The 26,159-nt window shown below is 35.6% G+C and overlaps 1 protein-coding gene across 1 annotated transcript in view; it reads left to right on the forward strand.

The window, feature by feature from the left end:
- The window catches only part of Syne1 (spectrin repeat containing nuclear envelope protein 1), a 421,786-nt gene that overhangs the window by 112,670 nt on the left and 282,957 nt on the right, over window positions 1-26,159 (forward strand). Inside the window, exons 10-18 of the mRNA XM_076858120.2 lie at window positions 2,070-2,177; window positions 4,485-4,622; window positions 5,859-6,023; window positions 15,648-15,760; window positions 16,316-16,484; window positions 21,760-21,856; window positions 22,398-22,600; window positions 24,938-25,102; window positions 25,570-25,722. Of these exons, the coding sequence (XP_076714235.2) occupies window positions 2,070-2,177; window positions 4,485-4,622; window positions 5,859-6,023; window positions 15,648-15,760; window positions 16,316-16,484; window positions 21,760-21,856; window positions 22,398-22,600; window positions 24,938-25,102; window positions 25,570-25,722 (1,311 nt within the window). The remainder of the gene's footprint in view (window positions 1-2,069; window positions 2,178-4,484; window positions 4,623-5,858; window positions 6,024-15,647; window positions 15,761-16,315; window positions 16,485-21,759; window positions 21,857-22,397; window positions 22,601-24,937; window positions 25,103-25,569; window positions 25,723-26,159) is intronic.

The following is a 26,159-nucleotide window of genomic DNA, read 5'->3' on the forward strand; positions in this document are numbered from 1 at the left end:
ATTGTTTTGGACTTCATTTTCCTCTTAGAAAAGAGAATGTTGAATGTCTAAATAGCAACATCTCTCCTACCTTTTGCAATTTGCTTGATAACTTTCCTACCACCAGAAAGTCATTTGCTGAATGGACTGTAATAAGTTATTTTAAGGACATAATCCTCCAATGACTGTGTGAAGTAATTTCAATTAGTAACAAACAGCTGTGCCTGGGGCCAGTCCCAAGTGTATTTTAGATGCAGAACCTAATAAAAGCCTGCCAGTGAAGTTGCACACTCACATCCTCAGGTTCAGGTGTAGTGAGTGCTTCCATTGACCTCTGGTATTTGGGAGATAGACCAAGAATATTTATTTGTTCCTCTGAGCTCATTATAATGCATTATCAGTACTTTTCTAGGCACAAAAAAACATCCTATATATAACTCTGATTTTTTTCACCTCATCACTCAAAAGAGCCATCATGGGAAGAGGCAAAACTTTGCAGTGTCCGGGTCTAGTCTCATTTCTTTCTCTTAGTAACTATGATATCAATTAATCATTATTATATAACCATATGTTGCATGGTACTGAGGACCAGACACTGTTAGGCACTGGAGACAAAATCATAGGTGATGGGTTTGTAATTTGGGGGATAAAGAGATAATTAAGGAGACAAACACAATGGTGTGTATTTGGGTGCTGCACGGGATCCAGGATCATAGGGAAGTGTTCTCAGTATGTGGTTCCTAAAGCCGCATATCAAAGTTCACCTGAAAACTTGTTAGAGATGCAAATTCTCTTGGATCTTGCTCAGATCTACTGAGTCAGAAAAACCTGTTTGTGTGTCTAGTCCAGCCATCAGGGTTATCACACCTCACGATTATGTAGTGCCTCCTAAAGTTTGAGAACCCTTAGTGTAGAATAGAGACCTCCTGTCCCCAAGAGGCAAGACTTTTTCTGAGTCAGGAAAAACACACCAGAGAATGTCCAGGGAAAACTGGAAAGACATGTATTCAGGCAGAAGACAGCTACCACTGTAAGACCAGAAAGTGAGACAAATTAAGGACAAAAACATTGTTTGCCAGTCTCTGTCCTTGGGTGTCTAACATAGATAACCTCCAGTTGTCTCCAAACTGTAGGAAGGATTGTGGTAATTTTTCAGATGATGATGCAACATCAGGGAAAGTAAAAAATAAAGAAAGATGTGCCAAGGTCACAGAGCTCATGCACTGCCAAATCAGATGCCAGTTTTGCCTGCCTGTATAGAGCCTGTATACAGTTATTTTAAGGACAATCCTCCAATGACATTTGACCTCTCCATGAGGAAAATCATGTTACCTGTGTCATAGGACTGAGAGCAGCAAGTGAGATCCTATAGTTAAAAGCCATTTGCAAGTGCCAAAAATCACACTAAATGTTCATTATCACTTGTTATGAAATTAGATGATGAAATTAAATGATGAAAAATTAGAATGTTTTTCCTAAATCAGTGCTATAATGCCTCCTATTATTATTTGTGTAACCAAACGTACAAATTAAGCTAGATGTATTTTTTCAGCAGATAACTTGGTAACTCTCTTATGGGAACTATGCGGCATGGATCTAGGAATATGATATTAAACAAGATAAATATGTTTTATATCTACTTGAAGCTTATGTTATATTGAATATAGGCAATTTATCCAACATTATTCTAATTGCCACTCCTTGAATTTGGTCAAAGTTAATCCTACCCAGAATAGTCCACTGGGTAACCAATAGCTTGGTTTGGGAGGTAATCCACGGGCCTATGTTTTCACTCCAACTATTGTTCTTTCTGATTAATTTTGGATGTAGGACCTTCTCTTTGGATCACATTTTCTTTGTTAGCTTAGTGTTACTTGAGGGGAAAAAATAGAGTTGGATAATTTTGGTATTACCAAGATAATTAAAATATTTTTCCAGAATTAATTTTGCTTCTTACACTTCGGAAGGAGTGGGAGCAAGGAGACAGAAAAATTTTCAAAGACAATTGGGATGTATTACATATTAAGTCTTATTGGTAATTGAATAAATACACAATTAGTAATAAAATTGCAATGTTTTCTGGTTTTCAGAGAGAAGACAGACTAATTTTGAAGGAAATGAAAGTTTGGATAGAACAATTTGAAAGAGATTTGACGAGGGCACAGATGACAGAATCGAATATGCAGGATAAGTATCAGGTATGATATAGGAAAGAGATTTCAATTTTTAAAAAACCTTTCATGGATAAGATTTATATGCCAGTTAATCTATATAATGTCTCGAGTTATATTGAGAAAATACAATTAGGAAGTAATGTGCACATAAAATATATTTGTACATAATATAATAATTACATTTCTATCTGTTTAGGTAGCTTTAAGTTGAGTTGTGTCCACATTCCATATGGAGCTCGGAGGTGTCATCGCTTGCTAGATACAGAGTCTTAGAGGTGGCCCAGAAAAGTACCTCGGAGTCATTGTTTTTGTAAAACTCATGGTTTTACAGATGTCACATAACATGAAAGTCCACCAAAAAGAAATGAATAAATAAGTGACTTGAGTCAAATGAAAATTACACTAAGATAGGCTGAATTTAATAAGGGATTGCAACATGAATATTTGGAGTGGGTTCATTAAGGCAATCAATTTCAACACTAGTTCAACACTATTGCACTCCAGTTGAGGTCAGAGTTGTTGTTTCACCCAGTCTCATTACACTGTCATTAATTGGACTTCTGCTTCCAATTTTCACTTCCAAGACACAAAGTCTGTAGCAGGTTTTTCCCATTAAAAAGTTGTGATTTATTCTATGCAGCATTGTCATTTTCCTTCTATTTAAAATGCCACTTCATTTTAGTGGAAAAACTAATTTGATGTATTTTGGATTATATTCTATAGTATGTTCTACTCTATATTTTAGTCATTTTGGCTGCATCAAAGGGTACAATGAGAGGCTCAACATGTCATACAAAAGATTAATCTATGATGTTAGTATGTCATTTCAAGTAAATATGCACAAATTTAAATGGATTATAGTATTATTATTCTATTTATTGAACTTGGCAAAATGATAAATATGTGCTTATTATCCATGTACTATTTGGCTTTGAAACTCAATGTAATCTTTTAAAACGATAAAATTTGGGGGCATGAGCTCCCCTGAGAAGTGTTTGAGTTAATAAGTTGAGAAAAACAGACTGAATACACTTATTGAATCCATTAGTGAGTTTAATTTGAGCATAAAATATTAAAAAATTCAAGTTACAAAGTACCTGTTGTACAGATATGATTTTGTGAGAGGAAAACAGTTGCTAAGAAAAATATAAAATCCAAAAATCAGCACTTCTTTTGAGCCACAGATGATTGCTACGTGTTTAAAAATGGATAGTGACCATCTGAAATCTATATATCAGGGAAATTTTCTTACATATCTGTATTATATAATCAGCACTTTCTTTCTATTTCAAGATCAATAAATACTATATTTTCCATGCATATGCTTTCATAGATTTTGTTCATTTGTTTTGGCATTTTGTGGTGCTGGGGAGCAAACCCACCGAACTACACTCCCCAAAATGCTTTGTGTTAATATTTAAATTACATTAAGTTACAGAGAATGGAAGATGAAACTTGTAGTAAAATTTTTATTCACCATCTCCCCCCAGTGTTCTGCGTGTGAATTTGCACGTTTGTTTATAATTTTGAAGTTTTTTTAAGATGTGTCATCTACTAGATTCTCTAGGGCCTTTCTTCTGCTCTGTAACATAATTGCACATTTTAATGGCATATTCAATTCATAATTTGGATTTAGAGTCACACTTTGGGGTATGATGGTTTAATGTAAAATGTAGAAATTTGAAGATTTTTTATGTTAATATATGGGTAAGCTTACATATTATAAGTTCACTTTAATCATTCTGTGATATATCTGATAATACCATAATATTAAAGGATTATTATATAAATGAGATCCCCTAAAGTAGATCTACTAATTCAGGCTTGTTTGAACTCAAATTTATATATCTTTAATTCACTGCTATTTTCATATATGCAATTTTTTCTTGTAAATTGTTTTGCACCTTGGAATAAAACACTGGTCTTCTTGATTATTAGCAATGATATTTATTCCTGTTTACTATTCTTTCTTGAAAAATATAGAATGGTATAAAAATAACTTAACTAGCACTGAGAAATCTAGCCTGTTGTCCGACCTCTACTATGTGGCTTTGCCAAGTCACTTGTGGGCTTCATACTGGTAACTAGTGTCTATGATGTAGGGTTATGGAGAGACCCAGTGAGCACAATATGTAGAAAGTATTGGGAACAGGTTCAAGCTCTGAGTACAGAATCAATGATCACTGCTATTACTTGTATCAGTGCCTATTATCAATAACAGACATGGAGTGCTCTCCAGACATAAAGGATGACTATTTAGGAGGTGTGGTTTCCTTTGCTTTTGCTTTCTTTGACTCATTGCCCTATTTTTTCTGTTTTTCATCTTTTTAGTCATTTAAACACTTCAGAGTCCAATATGAAATAAAAAGGAAACAGATTGAACATTTAATTCAACCATTACACAGAGATGGTAAATTGTCACTTGACCAAGCATTGGTAAAACAATCCTGGGACAGAGTGTCCTCCAGGGTAAGTTTCTCCATGATTAATCTTTTATCAGGGCTTTTGTAATCTAGTGTAGAATATGTTCATCATCTTTTTCTACCCAGCACTGTTTCACCAGCCCTGCTGCCTCTGTCTGAGGCTGGGAAGGCTGAATTGCAAAGCATCTTTGCTTTGTCAGGTTTTTCTGTGCACTAGGGGGAGCCCTTGGGTCAGCAGCTATTTTCCTGCCTGGCTTATCCTACCCTTGCTAGCTTTTCAGTATTGGTAGACTGAGATCCTGGAAGAGCTTCTAGATTACTTCTTACCATACAAAACTTAGTTCTGGGTTGTTTAGAAAATGTGCCTTGTTTTGTAAAAGATTTCCAGGGATAGATAGTTGACTACTTCTCATTCTATAATCACCTTCCATCAATAGTTAAGGACCTTACATGCTGACATACAACCTTACATGCTTGAATGAGAGCATTTCTTCTTATCTGGTCCCTTGTGAATCTGAAGGAAAACTATTCAGTATCTTCATAGCAACATTCTGCATGCTTAAAGGCCAAGATTTCAAACCCCTGGACTTCATCTACCATCTGTAGGAATATTTGACTTAAATTTGCCATATGCTATTAATTTGGATAATCTCCCTTTTGACCATTAACTCCATCAAAGAATAGTGCAGTTCCCAAGTACCACAACCATCCTACCTGTACAGATACAGTACACTAAGAAATGGTGCTTGAGAATCAAGTAAAATGGAAGAAATGAAGAGAAGGTTAGAAAACCACAGACTTCTAGAAAGAATCCTCACATCTATGTCTAAAGCTGTCTAGATAACCTTCATTTTTCTAGGAGGTTTAAATGAGACTCTCATTCTGATAACCAGGGATTTCACATGCTGGTGTATAATTATTGCTGTTTTTGAGCATGTTGGCAAACCTAGTACCTTCTCTTTCTGCAAAAGCCATAAGAGAATCAGTGGGTGCTTTATGCTATTCCCACAAGAAGAAACTTGCTTACATTCATAATTAATATTCTTCCATGTTTAAGGTGTATCTTAAGTTTCCTCAAAAATTGTTTGTGTCAATATTTTTCTCCCCATACCCAAAATATCACACTCAGAAATAGATGTTTGTTTAGTTGATATATATTAAATAAACCTACAATTATTAACTTAAAAGTTTCTGTAGACTTTAAAATCATTTGGGGAAATTTTTAAGAATATTCTTCTGTGTAGGAGATATTTTACTTTTCTTATTTTTTTTTTAATTTCAGCTCTTTGATTGGCATATACAGCTTGATAAATCTCTTCCTGCACCTCTGGGCACTATAGGTGCCTGGCTGTACAGGGCAGAGGTGGCCCTGAGAGAGGAAATAGCCATTCAGCAAGTCCATGAGGAAACAGCAAACACAATACAACGGAAACTGGAGCAACATAAGGTAAAAATTCTGGTTGGAAAACTTTACAGTCTGACAGAAGCTGCAGTGGAGCCCTCTGAGACATCCATCAGAGACATCCTTCTTAGAAGTTTTCTAATTTACACTTTCCTTTCTTGTACTAAGTCATGAAAATTCCAGTAGGTTTATTTCCTGAGATATTTCCCACTAGCTCTGGGCCATATTTTCAGCCATCTTTGTTATTTCTGCTGCTATGTTATGTTCTAAAAGATAAGCTTACAGGTAGTATGAATTTACAGGTGATTGGCTCTTGACTCCATCCTCCAAGGAGACCAGGCAAGATTTCTTGGGTCCTGGTACTGCAAGGTGGGGTGAGGGAACCTTCGGAAGTGGTGTTGCTAGAATTGAAAAACACCTTAGTTATTTGGGACATTTTCAGTATTGTGCATGTTCAGTTGTATATAAGTTCCAATGTACTTCTTTTCATTTTGTGATAGTAAAGACCCAGCTAAAATGCTGTTGTTCATTAATGTAGTCATGCAATTTGTAATTGAGCTTCTGTTCCCCATTCTGTGTCATGGTGGTGAGGTTTTACTGAATGTCCTGAAAACTAACTGATCAGCAGAAATTTCTATTCCTGACCACATACGGGAAATTTTTAGATCATGTATATTTTCTGCCAAATTATTGATATTTGTGTGTGTATGAACATTTGGTTTTTATTTAGTTACCCCAAGGAAATAGACTATTATCTATTCTAGACTAGATCAAAAGGCAAATTCATGACAAATATCATTTCATGCCTCTCTGGGACTTTATTTCTGGAGCTAGAGATGTAGAAACACAGAAATCCCATGCCATTTACACTTCTGGTCCTTTCAGATCAGCACACTCAAACCCAGATTAGCCTGTCCAACATGACTGACAGCCAGATCCTGAGTCAGCTGTAGGCCACACTTGGGTCCTGCCTTCATTTATTATTGGCCTTTTGGTGCCTGCAGAAACTCCTATTTCTTTTAATTTAAAATAATTTTTAATTGACACAATAATTACATATACAATTATAAGTACAATGTGCTGTTGCAATACCTGTATCCATTGTAGAATGATCAAATCAGGGTAGTTAGCATATTCATCAACTCAAATATTTATCATGTCTTTGTGATGAGAAAATTTAAAATGCTGTCTTAGCCATTCTGAAATGCATAGTACATGGCTGTTAACTGAGGTCACCATGTCATGCTAGAGAACACCAGAACCCTCCCCGCATCTAGAACTTTGTTCTCATTGTCCAGGTCTCCCTTTCCCCATCCATGTTCTCCACCCGAGGCCTCTGCTAACCACCATTCTACCCTGTAGTTCTATGGGTTCAATTTTTTTAGATTCTACCTGTCATTGAGATCAATTATAAAAAATCATATGATATTTGTCTCCCATCCCCGCTCCTCCCCCTCAATCCCCTTCATCTGGTTCACTCATCTGTCTTCTGTCTTGATGGAATTCCCTCCCTACCTTTTTCCTTTTTCTTCCCCTATTTTAAAGGCATACTTGTTTCCTTGCCATTGTCAAGTTCATTATATATTTCAGGTGTTAGCCCCTTATGCAAAGTATGATTTGAAAATATTGTCTTCCAGTCTGTGGGTTGCCTTCACTCTCTTGATTGTCTCCTTTGTTCTGCAGGAAATGTGGAGATAGATATGATCTCATTTGTCTGGTTTTGCTTCTGCTGCCTGTGCTTTGGGGTTCATATCTAAGAACTCATTGCCCAGGTCAATGTCATAGAGCTTTCCATAGGGAAGTTTCTTCTAATGGTTATACCATTTCCTTTCTTATGTTTAAATATTTAATCCATTTTGAGTTGAAAATAAGGGTCCATTTTCATTCTTCTGTATGGATATCAGCTTCCCCAAGACCATTTGAGTTCAGGCTTTAGATGAAATGGAGTCACAAGTTTTCCTAGTTTGGGCCACATTCAGACTTCTCAGAAGCATAGAAATATGAGGCCATTTTGAGACTCCTGGTATATTAAAAATAGAAAAAAATGCCAAATAATACCACTTAATAAATTAGCAATTAAGCATATGTAACATGTAATAATTTCTCTTCCTATGAAACATGTAATAATTGAAACTATTTTAATCTCTGTGAATATTTGATACAGAAGAATTCACTTTTAAAATGTACTATATGTACTAATTTTGAGTTGAATGTTAATTCAGCAAAATGTATACCACGGATTAGCTCTGTGCCAGATTTCAGCACAGGGCAAATGGGTGCCCGTGACAGATAAGGCCCTGGTACTTGTGGTGCCTTTAAACTGAAGGTTTGAGAAACACTGGTGTGCTTGTTGTTTACATAGTAGATTTATACCAAATGGAAAGTGCCCAGCAATGCAACTGCCCTACTTGCTAGATAACTGTAAGGTTTTACAGGAATATCAATTCAAGGTTCACTATAGGTGACATCGGCCCCTGACCGGAAAGCTTTAAGTTGGATGATGTGTGCACTAATCTGTATACTTAAAAGACTGTAGAATTTGAAGCCCTTTCCGAGCCATTCTGGATCCCAGAGAGAGAGACAGAGGTAGAGACCGAGACACAGAAAGAGGGACAGAAAGAGAAGGAGGAGAGACACTGTGCCAACTGCCTGCATTACAGGTAGAGGAATCTCTCTACTGGAGTGTAGTAAACAAGCCACATTAACCAGAAAAGAAGTGGAGCTGGGAAACCCAGAAGGACAGTAGTCAGAGAAGATGTTTATCTGAGACTAACAAAAGGACAGAAAAAAGAGAAAACTGGGCATGCAACAGAGACAATAGGAAGCAAGCAAAGGCAAGTAGGAACAAAGGCCAGGTTCAAGGTGAATCTCTGAATCATTATTTTATTGAGACAGAAACTTTTACTAGGCCTGGGCACAGTTACTTAAAATAGCACAATCCTGATACAGTGAAATTATCAACTACAAGATCAATTCTAGTGTGTTCAAAAATACATTTATTGGTTAAATGCCTCAGATAAGCTAAATTTTAAAAAGTGAGACATTTAAATCATTGCTGAGACAATTTAAATTCTAGGTTCCCTCAATAACATTAAATCAGTGTATCAGTTTGAAGCATCTACCCTATACCTGATCAGAGATTCAATAATTTGAGAAAAGAACATTATAGAACTTAATTCAGAAAAAGTAATTCCAAGTCTTGTCAAGAAAACTTAAACATGGTGTAATAATTTAGAATGTTTGGTTTTCTGCCCTCCTCACACATTTTTTAGAAATATAACACCATTTCATCACTTTTAATACATAGGCAGTGTTTGTAAATTGGATTCAGATCATTTCTAACATGCATGTTTCCAAGAGTTCACTTTGTGAATGGTTCTGCCAATTTTTTTTTTTTTAGTATTTTTTAAAAAGTTAACTTACATTTATATCAGAATATATTTATATTGCAAAGTAAATTATACCTATACTATCTTTTCTATCTTCCAGATACCCCAGGGCTCAGTTATCTAGTAAAATAACAATGAACATAGTTAACTATGAGGGAGGATTTAACCATGTTTTTGGTCCTAAATATTTAATTTTTGCTGAATCCATAATGAGATATTTGAGATAGGTAGTATTGTTGTCTTATGCAAAAGGCAGAGAGAGGTTAAGTGACTTTCCCAAGGCATCACAGCTGATAATCTCAGTTGTCTTGAGCATTAAGATTAAAACATGCCTGCAGAGCTGTTGACTATAGCACATGTAGAATGAGGTTTATTGGGAGTCTTATTGCTTTAACAAAGTAAGGCTTTCAAGTCTTAAGGAATCATGAGACTGGCTCATAGACTCCATTTTTCCCAGGGTGATCTACCCTACCTAGGTCACTCTTCCTCCTTTCTAGATGGTGCTTAGTGTTTAGTGATCTCAGGAAGCCCCAGGTGGTTCTCCCAATATCCTGGCCTCTGAGTACCTTGACCATCTCCTCCTCATGACCGTGTCCTTTTTCCCACCTTCACTGCCCACTCGTGGTCACAGCTGGCAGTGGTCATCATCAAAAGCTGAAACCTCCACCCCACTTTGCCGAGCATCTCTTCTGCCACATGTGACTTCACCCTCGATGACCTATAAGCCACTGATGCTCTGGCTTTTTCTGGCATCCCACCCTCTTCATTTCACCCCTGCCCTCTGGGCCCTTCTCTCAGTGTTCAAAAGAGTCACCCCTTCTCAGTCCCTTATGGGCATATCTCACTTTGTCCTACTATCCTGGTTAAAAAAAAAATAGTGCTGGCGCAAATCCACCTCTGCCTGGTTCGTCCCACACACATGGAGCTGACTGTGGCTGGAGAAAAACACTCCCTACCCCTGCACAGTGACTAACCCACCTGGGCCCTAAGGCTGGTTGGCTCTCCCAGGGCATTTCCCAACACACTCCTCCATTTCTGGGACAACTATTTTATGCTTCCTTTCCCCAAGCCTTCCACACCTCCTCCCCATCCTCATTCTTAGCTGTTGACATTGCTTCCTATTTCTCTGAGAAAATAGAAGCAACCAGAAAAGAATTTCCGCAGCTCCCACGACCACATCAGCCCACCTACTTGCATCTGTGCCTGAATACTTGGTCTCCACTCCTGTTACTATGGTTGAACCATCTGTGCACCCGGCTCAGGCCAATCCCTCTATGAGTGCCTCCAGCCCATCCTCCCTCTCCCTCCAGGGGAGAATTCCTGTCCTTCTTCACTCTACTTTCTTCCCCCTCAATCTCTGTTGGATTCTTCCTATCCACATATAAATGCATGCCATTTCTCTCATCTTAAAAAGTCACTTTCTTAATTCTACTTTTCCAACTGCCATTCAATTTTTCTTCTTTTTACTGAAAAGCTTTTAGAAAGAATTGCCCGTTTTAGTTTCAAAATCTTCTTCTCCCATTCTCTGTAGAACCTATTCCCAAACAGGCTTTTCTTCCCCATGTTACCCAGGACAAGTTGACCAGGATGTGTCTTGGTCCTCATGATAGTCAGTTCTCAGTCCTTATCTTTCCTCACCTGTCAGAAGCACTTTACATGGTTGTTTCTGCATTCATGAAATTCTTTCTTCATTCAGGTTTCTACCTATACCCCTGGCTATACCTTTCTAATCTTAACCGAATTTTTAATAAAATTTAAATGAGCATTTGTTACATGAAAATAGTGCTCTAAGCATTTGTGAAATACCCATAAGCAATACAGACAAAAGACTCTTCCTTATATAACTTGACTTCCGGTGGGAGAATGCAAACAAAAATAATAAGCATAATAAATAAAATTAGGTTAGAAGGTTCAAAGCATAGAGAACTGGGTATTGTTGCAATTTTAAATATGGTACTCAGAGAAACCTCACTGGAAAGGTGGCACCAAACAGGCAAACACATTCCAGGGCTTGGCCTTTACCATCCCTCTGGAGTAATCTTGTTTTACCAATATTCCTGTTTCCTTCTGCCTCATCTGCTTTGACCATCACTAAAAGGTTCTCTTTTAGTCAGACTTTTCCTGGCCTCCTTTTTTGAGATTACAGCTACCCCCAACCCTCTTTCCTGCTTGATATTTATCCCATCATCTCAACTATTATCTGTCTTAATCACCTGCTATTGACTGATGGATTTCGTGCACTCTAGTGTTCACTCCATAGAGACAAGGTTATTGGATTTGTTGTTGTTATTGTTGCTGTATCCCCATATTTGGACTTACAAAATTAATTGAGTCAATATTGCTAATTCAGACTTTCTATGAATTTATTTCTTTGACTATTGTCAAAAGTATTAGCATAAAGCTGGTCAAAATATACTTTTCCAAGCTGGGCATGGTGATACAGGCCTATAATCCCAGCTACTCAGGAGACTGAAGCAGGAGGATGGCAAGTTCTGAGCCAGCTTGGATAGTGTAGTGATTCCCTGTCTCAAAAAAACTAAAATAAAATGATCACCTAATTCATTATTTTAACTTATTATACATTTAAAATTCTTTTTGTGATCTTTCCTGTGCCTGCAGTTAATGCCCTGTTTTTTTCCCCCCAATCCCGTTTCTTTGTATCTTCTCTCTTCCTCTATCCCTACTTAGGCACTTGGTTTTCTCTGTCATGTCCTAACCATCCTTTCTCATCCATTTTCTTACTATAGAAATGGCAGTGTTTTTACAAGATGCTGTGTGAGAATAGAATAGAATAGAATAGATGGAGGACAGAAGCCAGGACACAGTTTCAATAATCCAAGTTGAGTGTTTTGAACCAAACTGGTAGCTGTAGAGCTGGTGAGAAGTGCTGAGATTCAGAATATATTTTGAGCATCAAATATGGACTGTGAAGGAAGAGGAGTCATAAATAAACCTATGATTTTTAGACTGAGCAACTGAAAAAATGGAGTTTCCATCAATTGAGATGGGGAAACACTGATGCAGGTTTAGGAGGCAAGATCACATGTTCAGTATGGGGCAAGATGAGGTCTCTTCTCCTGCAACTTGACCTGTGGATTAGGCAGTCGGGGATACCAGAAAAGACCTCTGGAAAGGGGCACAGACTGGAAATAAAAATGCAGTCCTTGACACATAGAGATTTATTTAAAGATATGGGACTGGAAATGAAATACAGAAGTGTAGACAGGAAGAGGAAAAGAATCAAAGACTGAGACACCATACTAAGAGATCAAACGGTGGAGATGACCCAGCAGCGGAGTTCCCACAGTGGGTGGGTCTGTCCTCTCCCTGTAGTTCTGTTAGCTTTTGCTTTAACTGTTTTGAGACTTACTAGGTAATTTAAGTTCAGGATTAATATGTATCTTCCAGTAAGTTGCAAGCTACATCATTAAGCAATTAACTCCTTTTAATGATTTCTGGTTCAAAATCTATTTTGGCTGATGTCAATACATTTATACCAGTTTTCTTTCAGTTACTTTTTATCTGACGTGTGATTTTCCATCCTATTAATTTCAACCTATCCATGATCTTCATGGTTATGTGTCTCTCTTTGTAAAAGGCAAATGAATCTATTTTGTTTCTTTCTTCAATCTGTCAATTTCTACCTTTTTTTTTTTTTTTTTTGGAGGGGGAGTATACCAGGGATTGAACTCTGGGGCATTCAACCACTGAGCCACATTCCAAGCCCTGTTTGTATTTTATTTAGAGACAGGGTCTTACTGAGTTGCTTAGCACCTCACTTTTGATGAAGCTGGCTTTGAACTTGCAATCCTCCTACCTTACCTCCTGAGCTGCTGGGATTACAGGCATGCACCATAGCACCCAGATCAATTTCTACCTTTAACTAATAAGTTTATATCACATTCATACTTATTCATGAGTATTGATACATTGAACTTGAATTTGTTTTTATCATCTCACTCTGCTTTCTATTTACCCTGGTTGTTTTCTTCCTCTTTTCCTCTTCTACCCTCCTCTAACTCCTCCTTCTTTTTCTACATTCATGCTATTTAAAAGTTTATGGTGGAGGTCTTGTTTGTTGGCTAACTGGTTTTCTTATTTATTCTATGGTTTTCTATCTAGTGGCTTCAAAGTTATTTGTTTTAATTGCATAGTACATTTTTCCTTAAAATTTGGCCATATATATTTGACAAAACTGAAAGTTAATCTCTTAACATCCTCTTAAATAGTATAAGAATGAAGAACACTTTAGCCAGATCATTTTCCCTCTGACTTACATACTGTGTTGTCCAGTATAAAATGACTGGCATTTCTCTAGTGCTATTAATTTTCTATTTCTGCTGTCTCTCACTCATGGTGGCTTTTTCCCTGTGGTTGGTGATCTTTGCTTCTCTCCTTATTGTATTTCCTGGCAGTCGGACCAGCACATTCACACTGGTCAAGAGCTCTGGTTACATGGAGGAAATCCAGTTTCAATGTCTCACCCTGTTTATTTTTCAAGACCCAATATCATGAAGCAGTGTCTAGCTACTTTCCCAAGACAATCTCATTTTTCACTTTTATTTTGCCCACAGCTGTGTGATCATTTGGTGTCATGATTTACTAAGAATGGGAGACTCTTTTTTTGCTTGCTTGCTTGCTTCCTATGAATTGAGTAAGATGAATTAAAATCACAAGGTTCATTCAACATCTAGAGTTGTTTTAGAGTGAAAGAGCCTTTCAAAGGAAGTTGTAACATTATGCCAGCCGTAGACGTTCATTTATGTTATGTGTGAAGATGTTTTTGTTTGTTTTGATATCTTGTAAAGACTTTTTTCAATGTACACGCTATTAAAAATTGTCAGGTATAGCAAATCTGAGCTAGCTGCGGTGACAGTTCCAAGTTTGCCCTGCAGTCGCTTGAGGAAATTAGCCAAGATAATAAACCACAGAAATGTGTCAGTGTGTGATAAAGGAGAAGTGACTAACTACTTAACCTCAGGGCTGCTCTGAGAGTAGGCCTCTGGCCCCTGTCCTCTTGGGCTCAGGTCTTGGCTGCTCAGGGGATCCTCTATCTGGCACCAAGACTCATGAGTCTATCTACAGTTATCTATAGGCTTAAGTCAATGTGATCAAAGGTTGGCCCTGAGATTTTTGATAATGTCAAGATGTCACTTAAGTGGACAACCATTTTAATTTATAATATAAAGACATTGCTTGTTTCTTCCCTCAACTGTTTTTTGGTTTGGGATATATTGTGTCTTTTTTCTCCATTGGATCCACAAAATCTAACTTTGAGAGAAATAATATTAATTTTAGTTTGTCATTTTGGTGGGCTATGTGTCTTAATTTTCAATGGGTGACACACTATAGGGTATTTATTCTGCTGATGGGAAACTAACTAAAACTACAGAAAATATGGCAGAAATCTCTTTTCACCTCACTCTCTCCTTGTGTATGCGGGACAGATTGGTTAGGGGTTCTGGAAAAACAAATATTCTCTTTATAAATAAGTTGTGTATGGTAAAAAAATTCCACAAACAAACCAAGAAGGATCAAACCAACCTAAATAAATGATATAAGATATCCCCTGCACTTGAAAAATTTCTAACCAAAAGGATGTTTTTCAAAATATATTGTAATCTTATCAGTTTACATGAGATGGCAATCAAATATTACTTAAAATAGCCTGCACACATTCAAAGTAAAATAACAGTAGAAAGCCTATTACTTCTAGAGGGCTGGGGCTATGGCTCAGCGGTAGAGCGCTTGCCTAGCATGTGCAAGGCACTGGGTTCGATCCTCAGCACCACATAAAAATAAATAAAATAAAGGTATTGTGTCCAACTACAACTAAAAAATATTTAAAAAGGGAAAGCCTGTTACTTCTTACCATTAAAGAGTTAAATATGTTGTGCTCACTTTTATGCTTTTTAAAAACCAATGAATCCAAAATTTCAGGAAGGAGAAAAATACTGAAATTGTTGTTTATAGCAATAATTACATTTCCCTTTGGATCATGTACCTTTAAAATGTCTGAATGCATTGCTGTATAAGTGTCATGTGTGTTTAAAAGATGCCATAATTATTAGACACAGAGCTCTAGCACGGTGTCTTATGCACAAGCCCCGGGCTCCTGCTCAAGGTAAAAGCCTGGGGTAGGCACCAGGCTGCTTATGAACGTGGCAGCAAGATCAAATTGTTGAATACATTGAGTCATCTGTGCAGGCTGAAAATTATGCTTCCCAGCCTCCTGTGAACATGTTTCCTCATTTTTTATTTTTTTAAAACTGTATCTTAGGATCTGCTTCAAAACACAGATGCCCACAAAAGAGCATTCCATGAAATCTATCGAACCAGGTCTGTCAACGGGATCCCAGTCCCACCTGATCAATTAGAGGACATGGCTGAGAGGTAAGAGAATTGTCTGGTTTTAAATGAAGTCTTTTTTTAAAATGCTAGGAAGATGATTTTTTTTACATTTCTTTTCTTTCTAATCAATCATTTGTTTTGTTTTTTAAAAGCATAGATGCTTGCATTTGGTAAATGAAAAGTAGGCTCCTATAATATATGCTAAGAATGCCAACATTCTAATATATTATTAACTGAAAAGACTCAGCCTGGATGTACCCACAGCCTGAAAATCACAGGCATGGTTTCTTCAGAGCCTGTATTTTTTACTCAGTACTGTAAGGAACATTATGTAATATTGCAAAAACAGCTTATAAAAGAAACAGATGAGAGATGTGTTGGCAGGGGAGAGAACTAACTCAAAGACTTCAATCAATAATATTTTGCCTTTAAACCCAGAGCTAGAAAAGGAACCCAATCCCCAGACAGTAGTGATCAGCTAGAGTTTGGAGGACCTTGTGGCTGCCCGATATTTAAGGCTGCCATGTAACAGGTTAAGTAAGCATCGTTCTGTTACTATTAGTTACATTCCCTGAAATCTCCCTGTTTTATTTCTAGGTTTCACTTTGTTTCCTCCACATCAGAGCTGCACTTAATGAAAATGGAATTTCTAGAATTAAAGTACCGTCTGCTCTCACTGCTGGTTCTTGCAGAGTCAAAGCTAAAGTCTTGGATCATCAAGTACGGGAGACGAGAGTCGGTGGAGCTGCTTCTACAAAACTACATCGTAAGTGCCTGCTGCTTTAGCAGAGAAACCAGGGGACTCATAATAGAGTTAGCATTTAAACTTGCTAGTTTAATTGACATTATTGTTGTAATCTTGAATTTAAAACATAAAGTGTTAGTGTGTTAAATGGATTAGATCTAAGGTTATGGGCTTTTCAAAATCATCTAAAATATAAACTTATATTCTTTGGAATCTGTTCTTTAAGACCCCATACTGTAGGCAGGTTTGCTGCTTTAACTATATTAAACCATGTGACTGGGCTTTACTTCTTAAAAACATTTTTGAATTGCATACCCAATCCTTAGATTGGAACCCAGTTGCTCCTTTGAAACTGAATTGCAGTACATAAAGGTTATCTTCATGTCTTCTAAAATCCAGTTGGCAGTAGTTTTGGAACAATTTTCAGTTGTCCACTTGGGAACTGTTTATTTTTAGGTGGGAGCCCATGTGTCTCCTTCTTGGTAATTCCCTGAGCTTCTTGCTCCTGTGTGCACACAGACAGTGTGAAATTTTGTGTATGAATCTCTACCAACTTAATTTTTGAAGATTACCTCATATTTGGGGCTCTTACTAGAGGTAATCCTATATCTACTTGAAATTATAGCCTTTTGTTAATGTAAGAATCAGATTGTTCCATAACCAACAGTTCCATTTGCATGAAGTTAGTGCATTATATTTAAATATTTCCTCTTAGTCCATTAAACATGCCCCCCAGTTTATTTGCAGCCCCAGTTTGCTAATATAATTCATATTAATAGGGTATCTCAGTCCTGAGCTCTTCCATTTATGTTTAAACACAAAATTACAAATGATAAATTGATCAACGTTTAAAACATAAGCCCACTGTAACCTAATCTGTAACAGTGAATTAATAATCCTTGTGCTTGAATACTTTTGGAAATTGTATCTTTATAGAAGCATCTTAAAACCATAATTTATTTTGCAACATAATAATTTTACTTTCTAAGTGATGTGTGAACAACATGTATTGAAACAAAAAGATTTAACTGGTTTACAGTAAAATTTTTTTCTCCAGAATAAAATTGTCTAGGAAACATTTGTCCCTCCCCCCAAAAAAAGGGAAACCTGTTATAGGTTTCTTTATTCATTTGTAGTTATTTCAGAAATTAATGAAAATTTTAATTTTTTTAATTTAAGAAATTGTTAGTGTCTTAAATATTAAATATAGATATGCATTTATATTTTCAGGTTTAGTCATACCAAATGATGCACTCTGAGTCCAGTAGTTAATTATACAGGATTCATTCTTTGTTCTAGTTATTTTTGAACAGCCAATCATATTTAAATATCTAATGGGAATATTTCACCAGGTAAACGTTCCAATACAATGATATTAATAATTCTCTTTGAACTTCTCAAAAGATATATAAATAGAGAATTGTTATTAATGATCAAAAGTCAGTACTTCTTGCCTACTCCATAAAGTTAAAGAGTTCACTAAGCTTCTAATGGCACACTGCTTTGTAATTTTCACAATTATTTATGAAGTTGATAATTACCCTATATCCACAGCATGTTTTAATGAATATTCCCTAATATTTTCATTCCCTTGTGAAAAATACCTACTTATTGTTCATGTTTCTTTTCATAAAGGGTTTGAAGATCTTTTTTTTTGCTTAACAGTTTTAATAACTGGATATTGAGTGTTTCATTTTTTTGTCCCCTTGGTAGTCTTTTGGGCTGGGTGTTTCCACATAGATTTGTACTCAGCAAACAGGGTAGAAGGACTAGGGCCTTCAAAGGCCAAGGCACGGGCTTCAGGAAGCAGAGTTGGTAAGATGTGGAGTTGAAATGTAAATCCAGATCTTTCCCCTTTGCAAGGGTACTGAATATTAATATCTAAATAATCCTTGAGAAAAAAACTAAAGACCAAATCATTGATACATGTTGCATGCTAGTGAACGGAAGAGTGTTGTTCACTTAGACATTGATTCTGTTTTGTATTGGTCCAGATTTGATAGTGTTCCGCACTTGCAAACTATAGCCTTAGCCAGGGCTGTTATGTGTGTGCTAGGCAGCTAGGTGTGGGCTCAGAGCTCAGGGGTTATTGACACTGTGCCATCAGTCACAGAGAGATGTGTTTGAATCATGGTCTATTTAATACCTGTGACTTTGTGAAAGCCAACTTTTAGAAGTTTTAGAAGGTTAGTAAGTTTGTAATAGAAATAACAATAATAATGATAATAGAACAACAGGAGTTAGAGAGGAACAAAGACTGAACCATACTATTTTACATGTCACACCCTATAGACCGTTCAACCTTTCTGGAGTTTTAGGAGAAAATCATTCAGTTTAGCACAGACCATTTCAAAAATCATGAGGACTTTTCAATAAAATCATGAAGGCAGTTGCTTAAATGCTATCCTTTTTTGGCTCCTTAAAATAAGATGAGCCTCATGCTGCTACGTGTCTGTCATAATAATATTTAGGCCGTGAAGAGTCCCTAATTATCTTTTCCTTAGTCTGAATTCTCATTCTTAATCATTTGAAAAACAGAAAGATTATACTTTTTAAGAGCATTAGAGATGGGCTTCCATAGCTCTGGTATGTGGCTGCTGAGTGCTTAGAAATTCTTGGAAAATGCTTCACAGATGCTCATGGTGGATAAGCTTGGCCATATGCTATTGATAAGTGATTACATACTGTGAGGTAATCTGAAGGTACTTAATTTGGTCCTTGCTTTCAGAATTGTTGGCAATGACCATGTTCATTAAACATGCTTCAACTCTAACATGGAAAAATAAGATAACATTGCAATGTTTCATATAACAGAAAGAGCTCTTGGAATTGTGGTCTGTGTGGGTACAATATCAGTAATGTGAATATTTGTTTTATTATTTGTAACTAATTTATTAATATAAATTTTGAATCCTGATGAAACCACTTCTCAAAATTTATTTTAAAAACCTTAAATTATCTGGCTTAGCTTCCATTGAATGAAATCAATGAGCTTTTTATTTATTATATCTACACTCATCTTGTTGAGACCATGTTGGATCAAACTTCACTAATATTTTCAATTTAATGTCATTAAGACATAGCTTATTTTTCTTCAAATACCTTTAACTTTAAAAGTTCCCTGACTAACATAGCTTACTTGTTAAATTTTACATCCAAGTTCCAGTCTAATTTTGAAAGAAGTAAACCAATCCTTTTCTTAGTATTTAAAATATTCATCTTCATATTTACTTATACATTTTTTATAATAGATATGTCCAGACAGCTTTCAGTAAAAAGGCAATTTACTAGTTCTCTTTCTAAAGTGGTTGTAATAGACAAGATAATTCATATGCTCCATATTCAGAAGGAACCAAATTACATAAATCAAAAAAAAATTAAAATAACAAGTTTATCTTCTTTTAAAAGTTAATTATCTAGTTTTCATAGTAAGAGAGCTCAAAAATACTTTAATAAATTTCTACATTTCTAGCATTCTTTAAACACTCCCCTTGGACCAAAAATGAATCCGGAAATAAGGTTTTTCTTTTATTGGTTTTTAGTTAATTTGTAAACTGTTCTAGACTATTTAGGTATTTAAGTCTTCCTACCACTACGGGCACTATTTTTCCTTTTTCAACACTTAGAACAATTGTTTTCCCATTAGCTTTTTGAAATTTGCACTGACTATTTTTAAAATTTGCAGAGACTATTTTCTTAAACTTTGTCAAATATAGTTATTTCTTAAATTTCTTCAACAGTGTCTTGAACATTAGATGTGGTTTTCCAGTTTTGATCAAATCATGACTTGTTTATTTTTGGTAAAATCATGGCTTGCTTGTTTGACTAAATTATTCACAATTTAAATTCCAGTGAATTACTCTTTTCTCAACTGGGAATTAGAAATAGATAATAAGGCTAAATAAGGAATTAACCAGATACTATTGTCTTTTGCAATTCTCAAAGAAAAATTGTAAAGCCTATTAAAGTTATTAAATAAAATATTGATCATGGAACTTCTCATTCCATGTAATTCAGCTTTTTCTATTCACTTTATTCCTGAAGAATAGTTTATTTACAAGTAAAGGCTTGGTAACTATAAAATGATCTATAGTGTATTATATATGTTTTAAAATTATATATGTATTTTATATTTTAAACTATAATTGTATTATATATATATTTAAATTTTATCTTGAAACATGGAAAACATTGGTAAAAATCTAGGGATGTCTATGCAATTGATGTACATTGAGTTTTGTATCTACATACCAGTCTTTTGCATCTCTATAGGGAGCATATATCAGCAAACTACACAGGACTTCAGCTAGTTTGTGAAGGCTAATTTTTGAATTTTATGATAGTGACACCTATCAAGAATTTTAATGAATTAAAATCATGGGAATTCATTATACTCTTAGAAGAAATTCAAGATACTTTGGTGATATGTTAACTATAACATCATTGATTTTCTAGTTTATAAGAGTAAGAACCATCTTTGAGACAGGAGTTATTTTATAACATTAACAATAGTAGGGGCATATACGTGACTGCAACCTGTACACTCAGAAAAATGAAATTATATCCCATCTGATTCAAATGTATTATATGTCATGAGCATAGTACTGTCATGTGTAACTAATTAAAACAAATTAAAAAAACACAAAGACAATTGTAATATTAATCTGAGAATTTTTTTTGCACGTTCTTGGTTTTATTTTATCCATTTGCCAACACTGACTATTGCATATGTAAATTACATACAGATATAGATACCACATGTCTTGTAAATTTTATACTAGGTAATTGAAATATGAGGCCATCAATAACACAGATGATATATTTGATCATTTAAATTTTTCCAGTTTTTATTTTAAGTATACCCTGTCATGTATTTATAATCTGAAGTTCCTCTATAAGTCATTCACCAGGACTAATGTTCAAAGAACAACAGACTCACACAGCTTAAACACAGTGGGACACTGAAATGTTCCTCCAAATTTAGTTCTTTCTAAATGTTAGGCCCAGGTTCTCTGGAGCAACTTCTGTCTTATCAAAGAACAAATCCTTGGGTGGTAAAAAATAGCTTATTTTCTCAATCTAGTGCTGAGTTAGAAAGAGTATAGAATCATTTTATATGCTCAGAATAACCTTATGTTATTTGCAACAGTAGAATTAATTTCATATTTTCAAGAAGAGTGAGGTTGGCAAATTTGGGTAAAATATGCACATATCTATAATGAAGAAAACTGACTCTGCCATTTCTACACTAGCCCCATGTTTCCTCTCTCCTAACCAACCATTCCTTCTTTTCTAGTCTTTCATAGAAAATAGCAAGTTCTTTGAACAATATGAAGTGACATACCAGATCCTGAAACAGACAGCTGAGATGTACGTCAAAGCAGACGGTTCAGGTAAAACACACTGCAGAGTTTGCTGCAGTGATGACTACATTAGCATTTACAATCCACAGGTTTCAATGTGATCAGTTCAGTTTTCTTCTCTGCAAAATCTATGTGTGACCATGCCATTGGCGTTGGAGAGGACATTATTAGATTCAGTTCTCTTGACTTTGTGCAGTGTTTAACCCATGCAATTATACTCATGTGTTGTGTGTGTGGTGTGTATATAGTCATCTTCTAAAAAAGCAAAATAAGCATCATTTTTTTCTAAGTCACAATTTTCATCCTATTTTAAATTCTAAGGATTAAAAGCAAAAAAATGGAATAATTTGAATATCACAATCAGGGAAATGAGAGGTTATGTTAGTGTGAAGATACAATTTGTAAAATGTATTTGTTTTCAATTTGTGAATATGTCGTAATTGTTGGAAATGAACTCTAGCATTGGTGATTAATACTATTGCATGCACACCAATGTGTAAGACCACAGGGAAAAGAGGGCATGGAGGATTTTAATACAAAATAAAAATTGTAACTGGTTTTATCTTTGCAGTGGAAGAAGCTGAGAATGTGATGAAATTCATGAATGAAACCACGGCTCAGTGGAGGAATCTCTCAGTTGAAGTACGGAGTGTGAGGAGCATGCTGGAGGAAGTGATCTCTAACTGGGATCGCTATGGCAACACAGTGGCTAGTCTTCAAGCCTGGCTAGAGGATGCTGAAAAAATGCTAAGTCAATCAGAAACTGCCAAAAAGGTAAGACTGTCTCATACAAAAGGAAAAGACAGGAATTTAGAAGTAAAAGGCTTCTTTCTATGTATGGTACTGGGAATTGAACCCAGGAGCGCTCTACCTCTAAGCTAGATTCCCCAGCCCTTTTTATTTGAAGATAAGGATTTCACTAAGTTGCCTAGGATGACCTTGAACTTGTGATCCCCCTAAATCAGCTCAGGAGTTGCTGGGATTTCATATGTGCTCTGCTATGCCAGGCTATGAGAGACAGTTTTTGTAGCATAGTTCACTAAGGAGTGTTATATATTTGCAAGTTTGACTCAAGAATTCTCACTTTGCCCTAAAAGTTTCACTTTCAGGTTAGTAAATTATTGTAGACCAATAAATACTGGTTAATTAAAGTTCAGTTAAAACAGTCCCCAACCTGGTCAGTTTAACATATGACTTTTATATTCAGATGAGCAATAAATGGATGGGGGCAGTGTCCAGCAGGATCCCCTGAGTGCCAATAACCCTGTGCTCAGCAAGCTCTGTATGTGGAGGGGAATATCTTAGACACCACTCTTGGTGGATTTTCTAATTTAACAGAGGTTGAAAACAACACTGAATAACATATAACTGAATCTGTGAGGTAGCATATACCATCAAGCAGCTGGACCACCACATTTTTAACTCTTTAGAGATTCAGTTCTGGACTTCATTAACCCTCAATCCATATAGAAGTGATTTCTTTTTTCACTGGTTACAAGTGTATATGTGTGTGCACATGGGGGGTTAATATTTCATTTGAATGTCATTTATATATAAATATCAATGGACTGAGTTATGTATATAGGTCTTAAAATGGAAACCTGATATTTTCAGTGAAAAATCAATGTATATGTAAAAGATTAAAATGGTGGTCTTACATATGATACATACATTAAGATTGCTACCAGTTGCAGTGGCACGTGCCTAAAAATCTCAAGTACTTAGGAGGCTGAGGCAGGAGAACCAGGAGTTCAAGGCCAGTCTGAGCAATGTGATAAGATCCTATCTCAAAAAGAAAAAAAAAAGAATAAATTAGTGCTTGCCACCCAAGATTGGATCATCTGTTATTGTTTGCACAAATAAATCTATTGCTTTTAAGTGTTTTACCATTTTTATTCATATGAATTAAACATTTTTTTATATCTACACAAGACATAACTAAGTACCCACACAGATTTTAACTTTTTTGATCAGACCAGCAGTGCCCTGGTAGATGTCATATGTGTTAATTTGATCCAAAGGATGTAACCACCAGAAACAGAAATGTTCTCATCTATTTATGTAGAAAAATCCTCCCACACATGGCTTATGAAATGAAGTTTGAATTTTCCTTGGTTTTTACTGTGATGTATGTGTGTGTGCATATGTGAACACATGCATTTAATTTGAAATGAGTTTGAAACATTCTTATTTGCTTAAGGCTGCAAATTTGGCAATAAATCAGCTTCAAAGGATGTTATTGTATTAAATGTTCTTGATGCAAATATTTAATTTAGAAATGTTTCAATTGATGTTTATCCCCATAATTGTTAATTATCCTAATATTATATATATTATATTACATACACACAGATTTTTAAACAAAAGTAACACTTCAAAAATATATTTAAAAAATTTAAGAAAGCTGTTTATTTCCCTGTTATATATTATGCTTCTTACATTCCCTGGCACTAGTGTTTCCTTGTTTGAATGCTATGCATAGTAAACCTCTGATGCTTACAGAAATTCATTCATTGTTTATTCAACTGCAAAATGGAAATGAAAAAGAATCACCATATTCTGTTTCTTTTTCAGCAAAAGAGAAGGCATAACTATTCCTATAAAAGATACTAAGGGCAAGGAAAAGTGGCATGTACCCATAGTCCCAGCTAATTGGGAGGCTGAAGCAGGAGGATCTCTTGAGTCCAGGAGTTCAGGGCCAGCCAGAGTAACATAGCAAGACCCTATCTCCAAAGACAATTTAAAAATCAATAAAAGAGACTTGGTGCTTCTAGTTCATATTTTGAAATTTTATTTAAAATTTGTATTTTGAGGGGCTGGGGATGTGGCATGTGGCCTAGGTTCGATCCTCAGCACCACATACAAACAAAGATGTTGTGTCTGCTGAAATCTAAAAAATAAATATTCTCTCTCTCTCTCTCTCTCTCTCTCTCTCTCTCTCTCTCTTTCATACTCTTGCTCTTTAAAAAAAAATTTGTATTTTGAAAGAGATTTAAGGCTTAAAATTTACACATACTTTATAATGCAGATATTTCATAGTCTGGTCACTTTTATATCTGTTACGAATATTTGATTTATGTCTTACAATATAACATATTCTTTGTTGTTTAGGATTTTTTTCGAAATTTGCCTCATTGGATTCAGCAGCATACTGCCATGAATGATGCCGGCAATTTTCTAATTGAAACTTGTGATGAGATGGTTTCCCGTGACCTTAAGCAGCAATTACTACTGCTCAATGGGAGGTGGAGGGAATTGTTTATGGAAGTCAAGCAAGTACGTTTCAAATCTGTACTCACTTCAAACGTGTCTGTGTTGTAAATGTGGTGATAAGCAATCTGTTTAGTGGCAGTTTTACTTTTATAGCATGAGCTTATTAAGACAGAATAAAGAAGTGTTTAGAACCAATATATGATAGAGTTGATTATTCCTTCTTTTCCATTTGTAATAGCGGAATGTCACAGAAGTCTAGAGTTTGATTAAGGATTATGTTAACATATGGAACCTACTTGTACGGAATGATTCACTTTCAAATCATACTTCTGCATTGCTATGATGGTTCCTTTTCTCCTTTCAAAGTAATTGGACTTACTTCAAACCTATCTAAAATAAGAATCAGGAATTAGAGGCTCTTACCATATAACAATCCAAGAGCATAAGAGATTATGTCAAAGTGAAGGTTGAGGGTTTCTCGAGTTACAGCTTAATGGCTTTCAAATGCTCTCCCCCTCCTTTCTTCACAGTATGCTCGAGCAGATGAGATGGACAGAATGAAGAAAGAATATACAGACTGTGTTACTACCCTCTCTGTTTTCACAACTGAAGCCCATAGGAAGTTTTCAGAGCCCTTCGACGTCTCTTTTATTAACATCAAGTTGTTAATTCAAGACTTAGAGGTGAGGGGTTTGGGGTCATAAAATGAAAACTCCATCCTCTTGTGAAAATAAAGATCAGCAAGTTTGCAAAATCATTATCAAAGCTGTCTCTCTTTTTCCTGGACATCATTTTGACAGGTCCATCCTGATTTATGCCTTCCATTAAAAAAAAATAATAACTTGAATTTTTTAAAGAGAGAGTTTTAGTCATATGAAGCAACCTCAAAATAATTTTTCAATTTGGAGATCTTTTTTTTTTCCTACAATCAAATTGTAAAACACTAGTCAAAACCAGGAGACATCTATAGGTGGTGCCTCCATATAAATGCATCTAACAAAAAAGGATTTATTACATGAATTGTGGTATTTATGTACTTTGAACAGCCTATAGCTCTCAAAAGTGAAATAGTGGAAGAATACTTAATAGCATGAAAATATTTTATAGTATATTGTTAAGT

Source organism: Callospermophilus lateralis, chromosome 6 (genome assembly GCF_048772815.1).
Source record: "Callospermophilus lateralis isolate mCalLat2 chromosome 6, mCalLat2.hap1, whole genome shotgun sequence".
NCBI classification, from domain to species: domain Eukaryota; kingdom Metazoa; phylum Chordata; class Mammalia; order Rodentia; family Sciuridae; genus Callospermophilus; species Callospermophilus lateralis.